Genomic DNA, 15,171 nt, shown 5'->3' on the forward strand with positions numbered 1-15,171 from the left:
TTAGTGCAGGGAGCGGGTCTGGGCCACAGTGCCCACCAGTTTTTTCCCAGTGTCCTGCCGACCCAGGCCAACCCTGGTAGCAGACCCGATGGGGCAGATTAAAAAACCAAATTCACCAAAATATTCACCAAGATTCCCATGATCAAAAATAGATTGCATTGGTCTGCTGATGCCAGAGCAGAATGCCTAAGCGCAAAATAGAAAATTTCCCAGTTGTTTGTAATGGAAACAAGAGGAGAATGACTATTCAGCGGGCACACTAGGCTGGTGTGTTATGTTTGGCTTATGAAATACCGTAGACCTGCATTCCTTGTAAAGGTAAAGACTCCTTGTTCCTCCAGAATATCTTGTGCCAGTGACTTGCTCGACAACCATCCTCCCAATAATTTCTGCTTGCACCATTGTCTACTATTAGTTCCATCAATCATACCGCACCCCCCTCTGCCTAAATTATTATTATAATTCAGATTGTATTTAGATTTAGTGGTCACCTTAATAATGTGTGGTTACATAAAAATAGATTTTTTTTAAATAGTTACTCATGCTCATGCGCCAAGCAATGAAGGAGTAGTGTATGGGGGGTTGTTTCCAGATGCCAAGCTGCCAATCATGCAATTCATGCAGCTTTGTTATCTGAAAAAAGTGGATAGAATTGTTAGATAACGAACATCACAGGTAGCATGCCATATTAAATTTCTCATTTAACCTTTTTGGGTGCCTAGATTGAAGCAACCAGATCCAGTAGCATTCATGCTACAAAAGTAACTTTTTAATCTCGTAGCCATGTTTGTGTGTAACTTTTTCAAGTATTTGCCATCTTAACTGTGAGACACTGTGAGACACTGATTAAAAAAATGTTTTGCCAATAGTGTCTTTTGACATTTTTTTAATCAGGGCAAAACATTTTTTAATGATCGTGTCTCACAGTTAAGATGGCAAATACTTGGCTCATATGCACTGAATTAGGAGCAATATTGTACCTTTATAATAAACACGGAAACGGTTATTTAAGTTTATTGGTTTAATTTTTATTGATATGCAATTTCCAAAGTCAGAATGTTTTGATTTATGCTGTATATCTGTGAGAAATGATGGAAACTAAAGTTTTTTCTCGACCCTCTGGGTACTTGAATATGATGTCATTGTCCTCCTCTGCGTAGGAGAATATCCATTTTCTGAAAGTAGAAATATATGTAAAAATCAGCTATGACGAAAGTTAATGCTATATTGTTATCTAATAAAAGGTTTTAAAAGAAGATTACAAATACTTGAAAAAGTTACATCCATCCACTCCAGTCTTTATACATTACATTTTTGGCTAACTAACTATATAAGAAACATTTTTTATTTTCTCTATTTTTTTTTTTTCTTTAATTTTTACACTGAACAATTCCTTTAAAGGACCAGTAACATCAAAAAAAAATGTTCAAAAATTCGTTAGAGCACAACAAAAAATGAACACAGAGACAAATGAAACTTTTAAATAGCAAAGACTTTATTAAGAAATAACTTACAGAAAATCCACTTCCTGTCCTCTTCAGAAACGGCGAAAAGGCGACCATCCACACTGCAGCAATCGATTTCTTCTCCCTGGATATTCACTGACATCCTCCTCTCGTTGTGTCCAACAGCAGCTGGTTTGTTCCTGTGCTGGCGGCGATGAACTGACAGCAGCGAGTCCTCTCGCTTCCCTTCCACTGGCCTGGCCGTCTACAGTCTCCCAACGGCACACTTGTTCCTGCACTTTCACTGTGCATCGGCTTCCCTGCTCCGCTCTCCTCACCTCCCTCTCCGTCTCCCCTCCTCCCCAAGCTGCTGCCTTATCTCCCCTTTGATTTATCTCCCCTTTGATTTCAAGAAACAATAAAACCATGTTTTACACGTTTAATTTCCCTTTAGGCGCAAAGCACTGGGGTAGGAGCGAAAAAATCGCTACCTCGCTGGGAAGGCTGTGGGGGTCTAGTGGTCTAAGCTCTCTGTCTCTCGCTCTATGTAGACCTTCTGTGCACTTTTCATCCGTTGCCCTTCCCTTCTACCTTCTGACATAACGCTGCAGCCCGAGAATATATAATAAATAGCCGGTCAGAGACTCCCCCTTTGCAGGCACAGTGAGAGGGCGACACTTTGGAAGTATGAGAAACAGATGAGAAAAGAATGTTCGCTAGAAGCACACCGAGCGTTATTTATTAATCCCTGGGATAAGGTTTGCATGAATAATAAGAGAGGTTTTATTGTTTCTTGAAATCAAAGGGGAGATAAATCAAAGGGGAGATAAGGCAGCAGCTTGGGGAGGAGGGGAGACGGAGAGGGAGGTGAGGAGAGCGGAGCAGGGAAGCCGATGCACAGTGAAAGTGCAGGAACAAGTGTGCCGTTGGGAGACTGTAGACGGCCAGGCCAGTGGAAGGGAAGCGAGAGGACTCGCTGCTGTCAGTTCATCGCCGCCAGCACAGGAACGAAACCAGCTGCTGTTGGACACAACGAGAGGAGGATGTCAGTGAATATCCAGGGAGAAGAAATCGATTGCTGCAGTGTGGATGGTCGCCTTTTCGCCGTTTCTGAAGAGGACAGGAAGTGGATTTTCTGTAAGTTATTTCTTAATAAAGTCTTTGCTATTTAAAAGATTCATTTGTCTCTGTGTTCATTTTTTGTTGTGCTCTAACGAATTTTTGAACATTTTTTTTTGATGTTACTGGTCCTTTAAGGTGAACCACCCCTTTAAATGGCTACTAAATTATCATTTAAAATTATAACAATGATAATGAAATATTGTTGCTATGTTTTCTCTTACTTGATAGGTATTATTATCTTGCCTTCAAAGCACATGAAAACCCACCTGCCACGAGAGAAACCTGCACTGCAATTCTAGAGAAAGCTAAACTGGAAAAATGGGTTCTAGGGAGAACAAAGGTAAGATAGAAATGAAAATATTTATCCCCTTAAAATATTTCTCATGCAAATTATGTTTGTGAATTCATTGACCACTGGTGTTGCTGTTTAATGAAGAAAACAAACATGCCATGTTCGTATCTTCCATTTATTTTTCAATTTAGAGGGCGTATATCATAAATGCACAGAACATTGCTTGTCTGAATATTTGTAACTGTAGAAAAGATGAATAGTTGCACCAAGGTTTAATGGATTTCACATGCTTATAAACACACCATCTGTGTCTGTGCTGTAGGTGTTCCTGAAATATTACCATGTGGAGCAGCTGAACCTTTTACTGCGAGAGGTGATCGGAAGAGTGGTGGTAATGCAAGCCTATACCAAGGGATGGCTTGGTGCAAGGAGGTATAAAAAAGTGAAAGAGAAACGTGAGAAGAGCGCCACCTCTATTCAGTCAGGTATCATTTTTTACTGCAGGTTTTATTTGAAATACAGTCCTAACATTATATTGACATCATGTTAATAAAGCTAAAAGCACAAGCACAAGCATACATTAAACAGATCAAACTGAAATTCAAATGCCCAAATACTTATAGCCGAGCACCTATCTATTGTAAAACCCAACAGAATCTTATGCAGCCACACTAGATATGCAATATAGTACCATCTAAATATAGTATTTTAGAGGTCACTAAAGAGTTCCATGACCATATAAAGAAACAAGGTTACAAGTGCTTTTATACAGATCATAATACTGGGTGACTTCTAGCAGATGGGGGTACATTATTTCTCCTTTATATGGAGGTAAGTTCAAGTGACCTTTATAACAGCTCACAGTCAACTGCCTCTTGCTTTTATGATCAAGGTGATCAAGTGATTTCTGATATATATGTTGCACTTAACTGTAGGAAGTGCACAAGGGCATCTATAAACACTAATGGACACTTGTATAGTGGTTTATGGTCTTAAAAGTGAGGTCCCATCATCCATACACTGTGAAGACTCATACAGCATCTTTTTTTGCAGCATGGAGAGGCTATGATGCACGAAGAAAATATCACCAACTAAGGGCAAGAAGAGATGAAGCAGCAGTTTGTATTCAGTCAGGTAATGAAAGATAAATGTCATGGTATCATGTGGCTGATTTCTTGGGACAGATGATACTGCAGGCAGATTTAGCAATCTTAGAGCTTAGGGCAACACTCGGTCTTTCCCTAGCTGAATAAAGAAATTAATCCTGTAGTTTTGTTTATAACCCAGAAGTCATGCTTATTGTTAACCAAAGGTATGTAGTGGTTGTAATGAAAAACAAACATATATAGAAATTGGACTTAGTATTCAGAAAGCCATTATTCCGAATACTCTGAAATTCCCCAGAATTTAACTTTCTCCTCCGTTCCTGTCTAATAATAACACAAGGGGATAATTTAATAGTTTGTAAAGTACAAACAGTTTGCTAAATTTGCCATGTTTTTTTACACCATGCAGCATTGTGCCTATAATTCTAGCATTATTATGCACCTATGACAAGAAGCAAGTGATGGTGTATCACAGGTGCATTTGTAACTTGGTAGCACTAAAAGAGCCAGTGTTTTACACCTGCTCAATGGCAAGTATATCAAATGCACTGCAACTTGTACCTAATACAATAGTAAAACATAATAGGTGCAATGGAATGGTTGATGTTTAGTGCTACACATACAAGGTTCAAGCGTTTTCTTTTTTAATATGTATATGTTTGTGTCTAGCAATGTCTGCTAATAGCAGATGAGACCCATTTTCTTATAATTAGAGATATTTCTACATCTGGTAAACCTTTCACACACCGTGGAAGACAAGCATTATGCTTAGGTGTCAACTAGGTATTGTGCATTTAAGTCCACTGCTGATATATTGTCTCCTTGGAATTTCAGGGAACAACAGACCATGTTTCACCAACATATATACAGGCTGTAGTTGCCATTTATTCCTCTATAAAACCTTGAATAGGTCAACCAAGAGCTTGTTAGGTTCTCTGAAGCCCTGTGGTACAGGCCCACAATATGATTTATGCATGCAAAATGGGTTATCTGCACTTGTAGTTTCCATACAATGGCAGCATAGCTAGGTTGAGGAGGAATCTAAAAAACTACCTTTTTAAACATGAATGTACATTTGGGGGCACAGTTACTTAGGGTCGAATATCGAGGGTTAATTAACCTTCGATATTCGACCGTCGAAGTAAAATCCTTCGACTTCAAATATCGAAGTCGAAGGATTAACCGAATTTCCTTTGTTCGTACGATCGAAGAAAAAATCGTTCGAAACGAAAGATTCGAAGGTTTTTAATCCATCGATTTGATCCTTTGATCAAAAAAGCTAGGAAAGCCTATGAGGACCTTCCCCATAGGCTAACATTGATGCTCGGAAGGTTTTAGGTGGCGAAGTAGGTGGTCGAAGTTTTTTTTAAGGAAACAGTACTTCGACTATCAAATGGTCGAATAGACGAACGATTTTTAGTTCGAATCGTTCGATTCGAAGTCGAAGTAGCCCATTCGATGGTCGAAGTAGCCAAAAAAATACTTCGAAATTCAAAGTATTTTTTATTCTATTCCTTCACTCGAGCTAAGTAAATGTGCCCCTAAAAGTCACCTATAGGTCATGTTGATCGTTTTTTGCTGAGAGGTTTGTGCTTCTAAATAATTTGTAGTTGATGTTCCTAACAAATTACAGTTTCTAATGCTAACGGACTTCTGCTGCACAGATATGGCAGCCGCCTCATAGACGAGCATGGGGAGTCAGATGGGTAATGTAAAAGCTTTAAGCAAATACTTTATTGCAGAATTATTAGTAGTAAAACAAAGCCAATACTATGTTAGATGTAAAAATGGTTCAATTTCTGGTGTTAGTATCTCTTTAAGACAAAGTGCAAGGAAACTGGGTTAACATCTAAGCAAAAGTAATGCAAAAATTCCTATGTAGTTTCTACCTGGGGCTTGAATATTCAATCTGTCTGGTAAGTCTGGTTTAAATGGATCCCCTTTAAGATTTATTTATAGGTCAGCTTTTTGCTCCCAAATGCAGATAGTACTGTTTGTTAGAGGTCTCAACTAGGTGTTATGTTAAAGTAATGATTGATTTAGGCTGTTGGTACACATGGTGTTTTTAGACCAGAGCACTTAAGTCATCTGAAAAGTGGCACAACCCACATATTGCCGAATGCATTTAAATGCAAGTGCAACATTACTTTGGCCCCATCCCAAAAAACAATGCCTGGTTGGGTGCATCAAAATAATTGAAATGCTAGATAAGTAATGACATTTCAGTGCAAGTATACTGTTTTCCTGTAATTACAGGTATAGTATCCATTGCTTATGATAAATCTAAGTCTAACTTCAGGGCTATGAAACAGGTGGAACATTGCAGCCAGCAGAGTAGCACCTGAAACCACATCTGTCACCTCCCATTGATGTCAGTGGGGCCCATCTGAAATAGCCAGTACAGATTGTTCTCAGCCCTCTCTGATATGTGTTCTGAAATGTGTTTTGGAGCTGAGAGCTGCCTGTTTCAACAGAGCCAGGGCCATTAAAGTAATAGAAGGTGGCTGAGGAGGTTTAGGGCACTTTTGAGAAAATGCCCCATGTATTATCAGCCAAGGTAACAAATCTAAAAGTAGATGGTAATATTTAAAGATCATTCAACTTGCATTTTGAACAGACGTAAGAAAAAAAATATGTTATTTAAAAAATAAAATCAATCCATGCCGATAAGAATCGTACTTGCAATTTAGGCGACATTTGGGTTACATGTTCTACAGCCCGGCGCATACTTAAATTTGTTTTCCTTTCATCTGTTTCCCAGTAAAATCAGCAGTGGGGGCTTATCCCTTTAGCTTCCTCAGAACTTCCTTTTAGAATTCCCGATCTATTACAGCACATTCACATATCAGAAACAAGATGCCTTTTCATGCTGTCAACCTTTTTCATCTGAAATGTAAATTAATTCTTGATGGTGTGCCTTGACAGAGATCAAAGTGTGGGCATTAACCTTACTGGGCCCCCCTCTCCAGGCAGGCTCAGTTCCAAAAGCTGTGAGGTTTGTGTTGGCGGGCAATCTTAATTGTTTTCTATGGCCCATGTACAAGGCAGCTTGTCATAGTGGGGACATACTATGTGTGTTTATAGGTATATAGGCTAGTATACACTTGTTAGGCATTATAATTGCTGAAAACTGTGTAAACAAGGATCCTATCAGTACGTTCTATATGTATTATCTTGCCTTTTATCTAATTTATCTAATTAGGAGGGGTTTCATTCAGATTATAGAAAATTATCTAAATGGGTTTGACAGCGATTGATCTCAGCCTGGTAGGAAGCAGGAACACGGCCCCTAATGGAAATCTCTTAACTCAGAGATTGTTCATTTTTTACAGAGCGGCCTATTGGGAGCTGCCGCATTAGCATTTTAAAAATAAACAGGCGCCTTTCATGTACATGAGCTTGTGGTCGAGACATCTCAGTGGGCTTATGCACTTCACAACCCATTGATCAAGTGGAGGAAAAAAGAAAGACTTGGAAAATAATCTACTTGAAGATACATTTCCTTTGGGTATGGAAATATACATACAAATAAGGGTGTCTGATATGCAATTCCATCAGATGGAAATTTGCTAAACGATAATTGGCTGGTCAGGGTGCCCAACATTGAGCTCATGTAGAAGTATTATTGGCCTGACCTGGTTATTATGACACTGACGTAGTGTAGCAGTAGTGACTAATTCTACTTTGGGGTTTGTGCGCAACGGTATTTTTTAACAACAAGGTTGAATCTGAAGGGGCCTGCAGTTAGCCTGCTTTGCTGTAGAGTAAAACCTAGTTGTTTTGCTTGTTAATTAACATGCAGTTTTAGTATTACATTGACACAATACTCTGACTTATTCTGCAGCACTGTACATAGAGAAACAGAATAAATAGGATGTACTGAGAAAATAGGTATTGAGTGCACTGTCTACAAGTGATTGCAGTCTTTGCCCATGTTATAATTTAATACTTTTTAGTAGTGCTTAAGTGCAGCACTAAGGGGCACGCTTTTGCTAACGTGCTAGGGGCAGCAAAAACATGCAATAGTAGGATGCAACTGAACAGCACGACACAATTTATGCAATGTGGGGATCTCGTTGTGTTTATATATTCAGAGGCCGAAGATCCCAGCATTGCATAAGTTGTACTGTGCTGGTCAATGTGCCCAACTACTGTAACTGGTGGAGTGCCAATTCCCAGAGAGTAATATCTGAACTGCAATTAGGACTGGGTGTGTGGTTGCCCTTTGCTATATGAGCAAGAGCGTGCTCATTTACCAAGTACATGTACCCCAGGGAATGCTACTGTCAGCACTAAGCTCCAGTTCAGAAATGATATCAGAATGTGATACAATATTGGGAATAAGAAGACCACATCTTTTGATAGACTAATGCTAAAGACAATATAAATATTTGGGCAACTGCATGTCTCTCCAATTCCCTGCACAAATGTCACAGTGCGAGAGTAACCCTTAAATGCTAACTAGGGGTTACTTCTTGGTTATCTTTACTCCACAGCAGGGGTGTAACTACAGAGGAAGCAGACCCTGCGGCTGCAGGGGGGCCCAGGAGGTACAGGGGGCCCGATGAGGCTCTCATTGATGAGCAATTTGAACATATATTGGTAAAACAGGACAAACACTGGATATGTTGGGGGCCCTAAAATTAATTTGCTGTGGGGCCCAGCAACATCTAGTTACGCCACTGCTCCACAGTATATTTAGTATGTTATAGACTTAACATCCCTATGATAATTGTATTGCCCTACAATTTACAAATTAATGATTTTATTAAATCAGTGGAAATTCAAAGGAAAGGGAAAATCTGAGTTCACCATCAAACCAACTTTGTCAAAGCAAATTACATTCTGCTTTCATTTTGGCCAGTACAAAACATCAGTTCCACATATTTCTGAAGCATTTTACTGAACCTAATTTGAGAAAACATGGTTCATATGTAATATATAAATGCATCTCATATTAAAAATTTGGCAGGAAGGCAGCAAGCTACTTCCTCTTGGTGCTTTTTATGTGCAGGGAAGAATTGCTTACCAAGTACTGTATGCAACTATGCACAGCAGAGCTCGAGGTAATCAATCCTGAGTCCTGCACAAGTGAGGAATGAAGTCACAAAACCTACAATAATGAGCATTTCGCAGAGCTGCGGGATTATTAACTGAGTGAATAATATACACGATGGCCATCTGCTTGTAGATAATACTTCTATTGCAACACTTAGCTGATCGTTCATGAAATGTCAACGCAAGCCTGTTAATTTCACACTCGCTGAGCTAATGCTCAGTGTCAGGCGCTGAAAGTGAGTAACAATTTATACTGCTGAAGCAGAAGAGCTTTATCCTATACATCTCTTGATCAAGCTAGTGAAGACTATTGGCTTAATTTTATTTTAATTATCTAGATATTCCACTTACATTAAAAAAATATGGTCTGTATATTCATGCAGGTACTTTCTACAGATTTCTCACAACATTAAAGCCTGATATATGTTTAAATACAGGGTGCTGGGCACAATCATTTTGAATAGTGCCACCCACAGAAACAATTTTTATGTTTAATTGCCCTAATCAGAAACTATAGATTTCATAATATACTTGCTGTAGATTGGAGCTATGTAACTGGAAGGTGAGAGCCAGGGGTGGCCCTCCAAACATTAGGTACTGTGATTATTCAGCCTACTATGTGGCAAAAAATGGACAGGAATAAATTAAGATGGCCATACATGGTATCTGGTATAATCCTCTCAGTGGACCAAAATTTATTTATCCAATCATTTGGACCCAGGGCCAAAATTGGATTATAATGGGGTTCTACGGAGACTACTTTGGAGATGACTGCATCAACATGCCAATGTCAGATAGGAGATTAAAACTTCAATCAATCAACCAATCAATATCTGTTTGTTATTATAATAGATAATTGGAAAAAAGAAGACACCAGAGACTGCAGGTGGCTCTACCAAATCTCTAAAAGTCACATTTGCAGGGACTCTAAAAATTCTACATCTAGCTTTAGTGAGGGCACCATTGTGCACACATTGATGTAAGGGGATCCTGTTGTTAGCTTGGATTTGCCAATAATTGCAGATGGGTTGCATCAATAGCTGTAGCTCTCTGAACTTATGGAGACTAAGGACCCTATTTCCAAGGAATGAAGTTCTAATGGTCCATTTCCAAGTGCAAAGAACTACAATGGATGCAAAAGTAACCGTGTTAACAAAGTTACTTGCGCTCATACAAGTTCTAGCAACTTGCAGCCAGCACCAATGTACCCCTTCAGCCTGCCCTAATGATTTCCATGATCCTTAAAATACTGACAGCCTGTCTTTGCAGTTTTTTCAAGGTTCCACTTGTGGGTTGTATCCAAGTACACAACTGACTAGCTTCAAGCAAATGGGACACTAATACCATTACTGACACTTTGTGCATTTATGCACTGGAATTGACATCATGTCCACGCTAAAATCATGGGCTGCAAAATATCATTCATGAACATTTACACTAATTTGCACCTCTACTGGCACATGTGAAATTTGAGGTGTACACTATTTAACTGGGAACTCTCTAATATGCTGAAATACATAGAAAGTCACTGTAACTGCAGCTTGGTCTACAGTCTCTACCTCTGGCAGGAATGCCTGGGACTGGTTCTTCATTCCTTCACTAAGCCTTTAGAGGAGAATATTTTCTGGAGTTTGACTGTTTCATATTAAAGTCTCTCCCTTCAAAACAAAAATATTAATGACCTAGAGTGTAGTGTACAAACCAAGCTCTGCAGGGGTGTCATGTATTAACAATATTCTAACATTTCTTCTCTCCCTTCATTCTTTCAGCTTATAAAGGATATGTTACCAGAAAAAATTATGTTGTGCTGAAGAATAATAAGCAGTATGAGTTCAATGAGAGACAGCAGTAAGTAGTATTATTTATGTGTTATATAGTGTGTGTTTAGGTAGCTACATGTAGCTATATAAATCTAAATCAGTAATGAAAATGAAAATAAATATTACGCTGTTTAGTTTCTTTTCAATACCCTGTATGTACAGAGATATTCATTAATGCCACAAGAGCAATTAAGTCTTCTAAATATTTCTGTTTTGCTCTCAACCAAACATATGTGACCCAGTTGCTGCCCTGAATAATACTATAGGTCTTTTATTATTATTCTTAGATTGCACAAAGGCCAGATTTCTAGAATAATTGATTCGCATATCAGTAACTGTGATTGTTGCATCACATGATGCTGCTTAGGTTAATAGTATACAATTTATAATGTAACCTGGAGCGGATTTCATGAACAGAATCAAGCTTCAGCTACGAGTGACATTAGCCTTAGATGTGACCCAATAGGCTAACAAAGGAACTGAAGAATTAAAATCATTAAATGCCAGAGCCAGTGTAGATCTCCTTACTCATTAGGATGACTTGGGATTCATCCATATACAGCAACTGCTCTTCTTCACAAAGCTTATTGTAGTATGTTTAATATGCCTGCCGATCGCTGCAATATATAATTCCTACAATTTTGCACATAATCCATAAAGATATGTAGAAAATGCTATAAATGTATATTGAAAATATAAGTAATTTAACAGTAGGCTTAAATATGGATCTCAGTCTATTGAACTACAGACAGATTATAATTATGATTATTCATACTTATGGATTGCCACTGCGAGCCTTAAAGTAGAAATAAGCTCAACAAAGAATTATCCTATACACATTATACTTAACTATAGAGGAAGCAAACCCCGCAGCAGGCGGCCCACGGCCATGCACCATGCACATAAAATTGTGGGTCAACCTCGTTTTTTTGTGCATTGAAGGTGAGCTGCGATTGTTTGCATGTCATGGGTGGCTCATGATTTTAGCTGGGCTGGGGGGAGAAAGATTTTTACAGAGGAGGCCCAGGCCCCAAACTTTCTGCCACTTATTATACCTTACATGTTGGAATTCTCTAAAGCCCAATACCAGCACAGCCCTCTGGCACTGAAGATCTGAGCCTTCAAATTTGCTCCCAGTAGATCCCCATATTAATTTAAGCTGATTCATAGTACATATTCTCCTGGGGTGACTCACAGATGCCAGAATTCTAGGCTTATTTTTTTAGGCATTGGTGCTTTTTGCCTTAAAGGGATACTGTCATGGGAAAAAAAAAATTCAAAATGAATCAGTTAATAGTGCTGCTCCAGCAGAATTCTGCACTGAAATCCATTTCTCAAAAGAGCAAACAGATTTTTTTATATTCAATTTTGAAATCTGACATGGGGCTAGACATATTGTCAATTTCCCAGCTGCCCCAAGTCATGTGACTTGTGCTCTGATAAACTTCAATCACTCTTTACTGCTGTACTGCAAGTTAGAGTGATATCACCCCCCTCCCTTTTCCCCCAGCAGCCAAACAAAAGAACAATGGGAAGGTAACCAGATAACAGCTCCCTAACACATGATAATAGCTGCCTGGTAGATCTAAGAACAACACTCAATAGTAAAAACCCATGTCCCACTGAGACACATTCAGTTTCTCATACATTGAGAAGGAAAAACAGCAGCCTGCCAGAAAGCATTTCTCTCCTAAAGTGCAGGCACAAGTCACATGACCAGGGGCAGCTGGGAAATTGACAAAATGTCTAGCCCCATGTGAGATTTCAAAATTGAATATAAAAAAAATCTGTTTGCTTTTTTGAGAAATGGATTTCAGTGCAGAACTCTGCTGGAGCAGCACTATTAACTGATTCGTTTTGGAAAAAAAAAATTTCCCTATGACAGTATCCCTTTAAATGAACTTAACATTTTGCTGCCTAGATGCCCTGATTTCACGCCATATCATTACAATTAAATTTATTATTGGGAATATATAGAATGGAAAGGCAAATCAGCAGTTTAACATTTTGCTTAAAGGGGAACTATTGCACAGCATTATTAAACATCTATTGCTGTATTATACAAATGTCATGAAGGAAGGGAATGTGTGAAATCTCCCCAAATATCAGCATTTTTTTAAGTTGTGTTTATATTTTATTTCCATGTGGATATCATTTCTACCTCTATTCTGTTTTTTTCAGGCTGGGGAACAGCAACAAAGCCTATTTGACAGAATCGAGCATCAGGGCCCATCAGGCAGAAAAGGTAGTGTTACGTACAAAGCTGTAGAATAGCCTGGCATTGTTCTTTCGTGCCTCAGCATTCTTCAGCCTACTGTTCTGCAATGTGTTCATGGCTGTTTGGCTGAGGCAACAGAACATGAAACCGTTACTTCTGTTTTGAAGTCACTGAGACAAAAGCCTCCTTGCTAAGAACTTCGGTTCTGCGCTGAGACAGGGAGGTACAGTCAATGAGAGAATCAAAAGGCTGAAAATTTGCTGTTGAGAATAAGCACTAGCTGCTCCCTGAGGTGGTTTCCAAGTGCACTTTGCTTCTCTACAGATGTTAGTGCCTCTATTTTAGCAAGGACCCGAGGTTCTTTGGTTGCACTTTGATATCCTGCTCGAATTCAATATGTGAAATGGAGGAGTCTCTCTGTGACTTGGAGCGCAGTGTGGCCTTTGAAGTCTGATCCAATTTTTGCTGCTTACCATTTGATGTTGAAAGGATGAAATGAAAAAAATGTTCAGTTTTTTTTTTTTTTTGCCAGTTACTCTGTATAGCATATGTAAGATTAAAAAAAATCCTTTGGATGATGTACTTAGAAATGTTAAGTAGATTAATACCTTCCTATAGCTTTTTGCTGATACGAATGAAGCGTGGACAAAACCAGTTCACGAAGCACAGTAAGATTTCTGTTCCATAAAGAGGTGGGTTATGAGTCCTGGCTGTAATAAGGTACAATGTGATATGGGCGGCTTCTACACAGTGCTCCCAGTGAGAGAAATGTTCTTGCTGTATTTACTGGTTAGAAAAAAAAACATAGTACAAAAAGACAAGAATCAGTGAATTCAATTTAGCCTTGAAATCAAGGCTGGTCTTAGGGTAGGGCAGATAGTCCATTTGCCCCAGGCCCTTAATATCACAAGGACCCCTTGAGGAAAAATATGTATAACTGTACAAAATGTAATAAAAGTCACAAAGGGAAAATAATGTACACAAATAAGAATAAAAACACATTTTGTAATGTAATATTGTTAGGTAGATTGTTATTGCATTGCTAATTTTAATTGCACATTGCATACTTTTGAGGCATACTTTAAAGGATTCATAAAAGCTATATTAAATTCACGCAAAGAAAAATATGTTCCTGAAGAGGCATACATTTTCACATCTTAAATATTTTTACCATTACCAACTTTTATTACATTCCCCCTGATAAAGTCTTGTTTAGTGCAATGTAGCTCAAATGGATGCAAACATTGCAAGTATTAACTCTATTCATGAAAGATTTGCATCCAACATGTTCCTTGCACTTTAGTATAGACACGCTTACCTCCAATGTGGCTGCTGAGTCTGCTCTGAAGAATCTTGTTAGTAATTCCAGGTGGGTTGTGCCAATAGCCACAACAGATTTGTCATGAGATTCACATTCTGGGGCATCCTTGATACAACTTGTATCCTTTTATAAAAACTGCAGCAGAAACAACTATGCAACACTTGGCTATACTGATGCTGGAACTGATGCTGGAATTCTGGGGAAAACTCTGATTGCAAGGAAGAAAGCATTGCGCTTTGCATACTGCACTGTGTTTATAAATGAGTCTTTTTTCAGAGGTGACCAACATGCAGCCCTCTAGCTGACAGCCAAAGACTACAGGGGGATCAATATACCTTATTTATGCAGTTTGGGGCTCTATCCTTCTTGCCCTACTAGTGACCCTTCTTCTATAAGTTCAGCCCTAGTCAAGAGCAATCTAACGTCTAATGAGGTTGTCCCAGAATATACAAATCCCATTTCCCATTATTTTGAAATCTCATGTTTTTGGGTTTTATGCATAACTCAGGGCAACCATAAAAATATCCTGCTTGGGTCTGGAAAATCCTTATAAATCATGAAAATCACCACCACTGTAAAAAAAAAAAAAGTTTAAAACATTCTTTGTTATCTCCAGCAGTTTCAGTAATAGAGTCTGGCAGCTTAGCTTTACCCAAGGGACATCTGTCAATGAGGAAACACTCACTGCAGCCTTCAGGGAGTATCTCAGCTGCCACTCAATCCCTTGGCCTTCACCATTAGGGAACTCAGCTATGTCTTACTTACAAGCTTTAAATAAGGCAAGAAAGT

The 15,171-nt window shown here is 38.8% G+C and overlaps 1 protein-coding gene across 1 annotated transcript in view; it reads left to right on the top strand.

The window, feature by feature from the left end:
* Nucleotides 1-15,171, top strand: part of myo3b.L (myosin 3b L homeolog) — a 143,202-nt gene that overhangs the window by 114,714 nt on the left and 13,317 nt on the right. The window contains exons 26-30 of the mRNA XM_041576285.1: nt 2,796-2,907; nt 3,182-3,344; nt 3,913-3,993; nt 10,793-10,871; nt 13,025-13,088. Coding sequence (XP_041432219.1) covers nt 2,796-2,907; nt 3,182-3,344; nt 3,913-3,993; nt 10,793-10,871; nt 13,025-13,088 — 499 coding nt within the window. The remainder of the gene's footprint in view (nt 1-2,795; nt 2,908-3,181; nt 3,345-3,912; nt 3,994-10,792; nt 10,872-13,024; nt 13,089-15,171) is intronic.

Source organism: Xenopus laevis, chromosome 9_10L, assembly GCF_017654675.1.
Source record: "Xenopus laevis strain J_2021 chromosome 9_10L, Xenopus_laevis_v10.1, whole genome shotgun sequence".
Lineage (NCBI taxonomy): Eukaryota > Metazoa > Chordata > Amphibia > Anura > Pipidae > Xenopus > Xenopus laevis.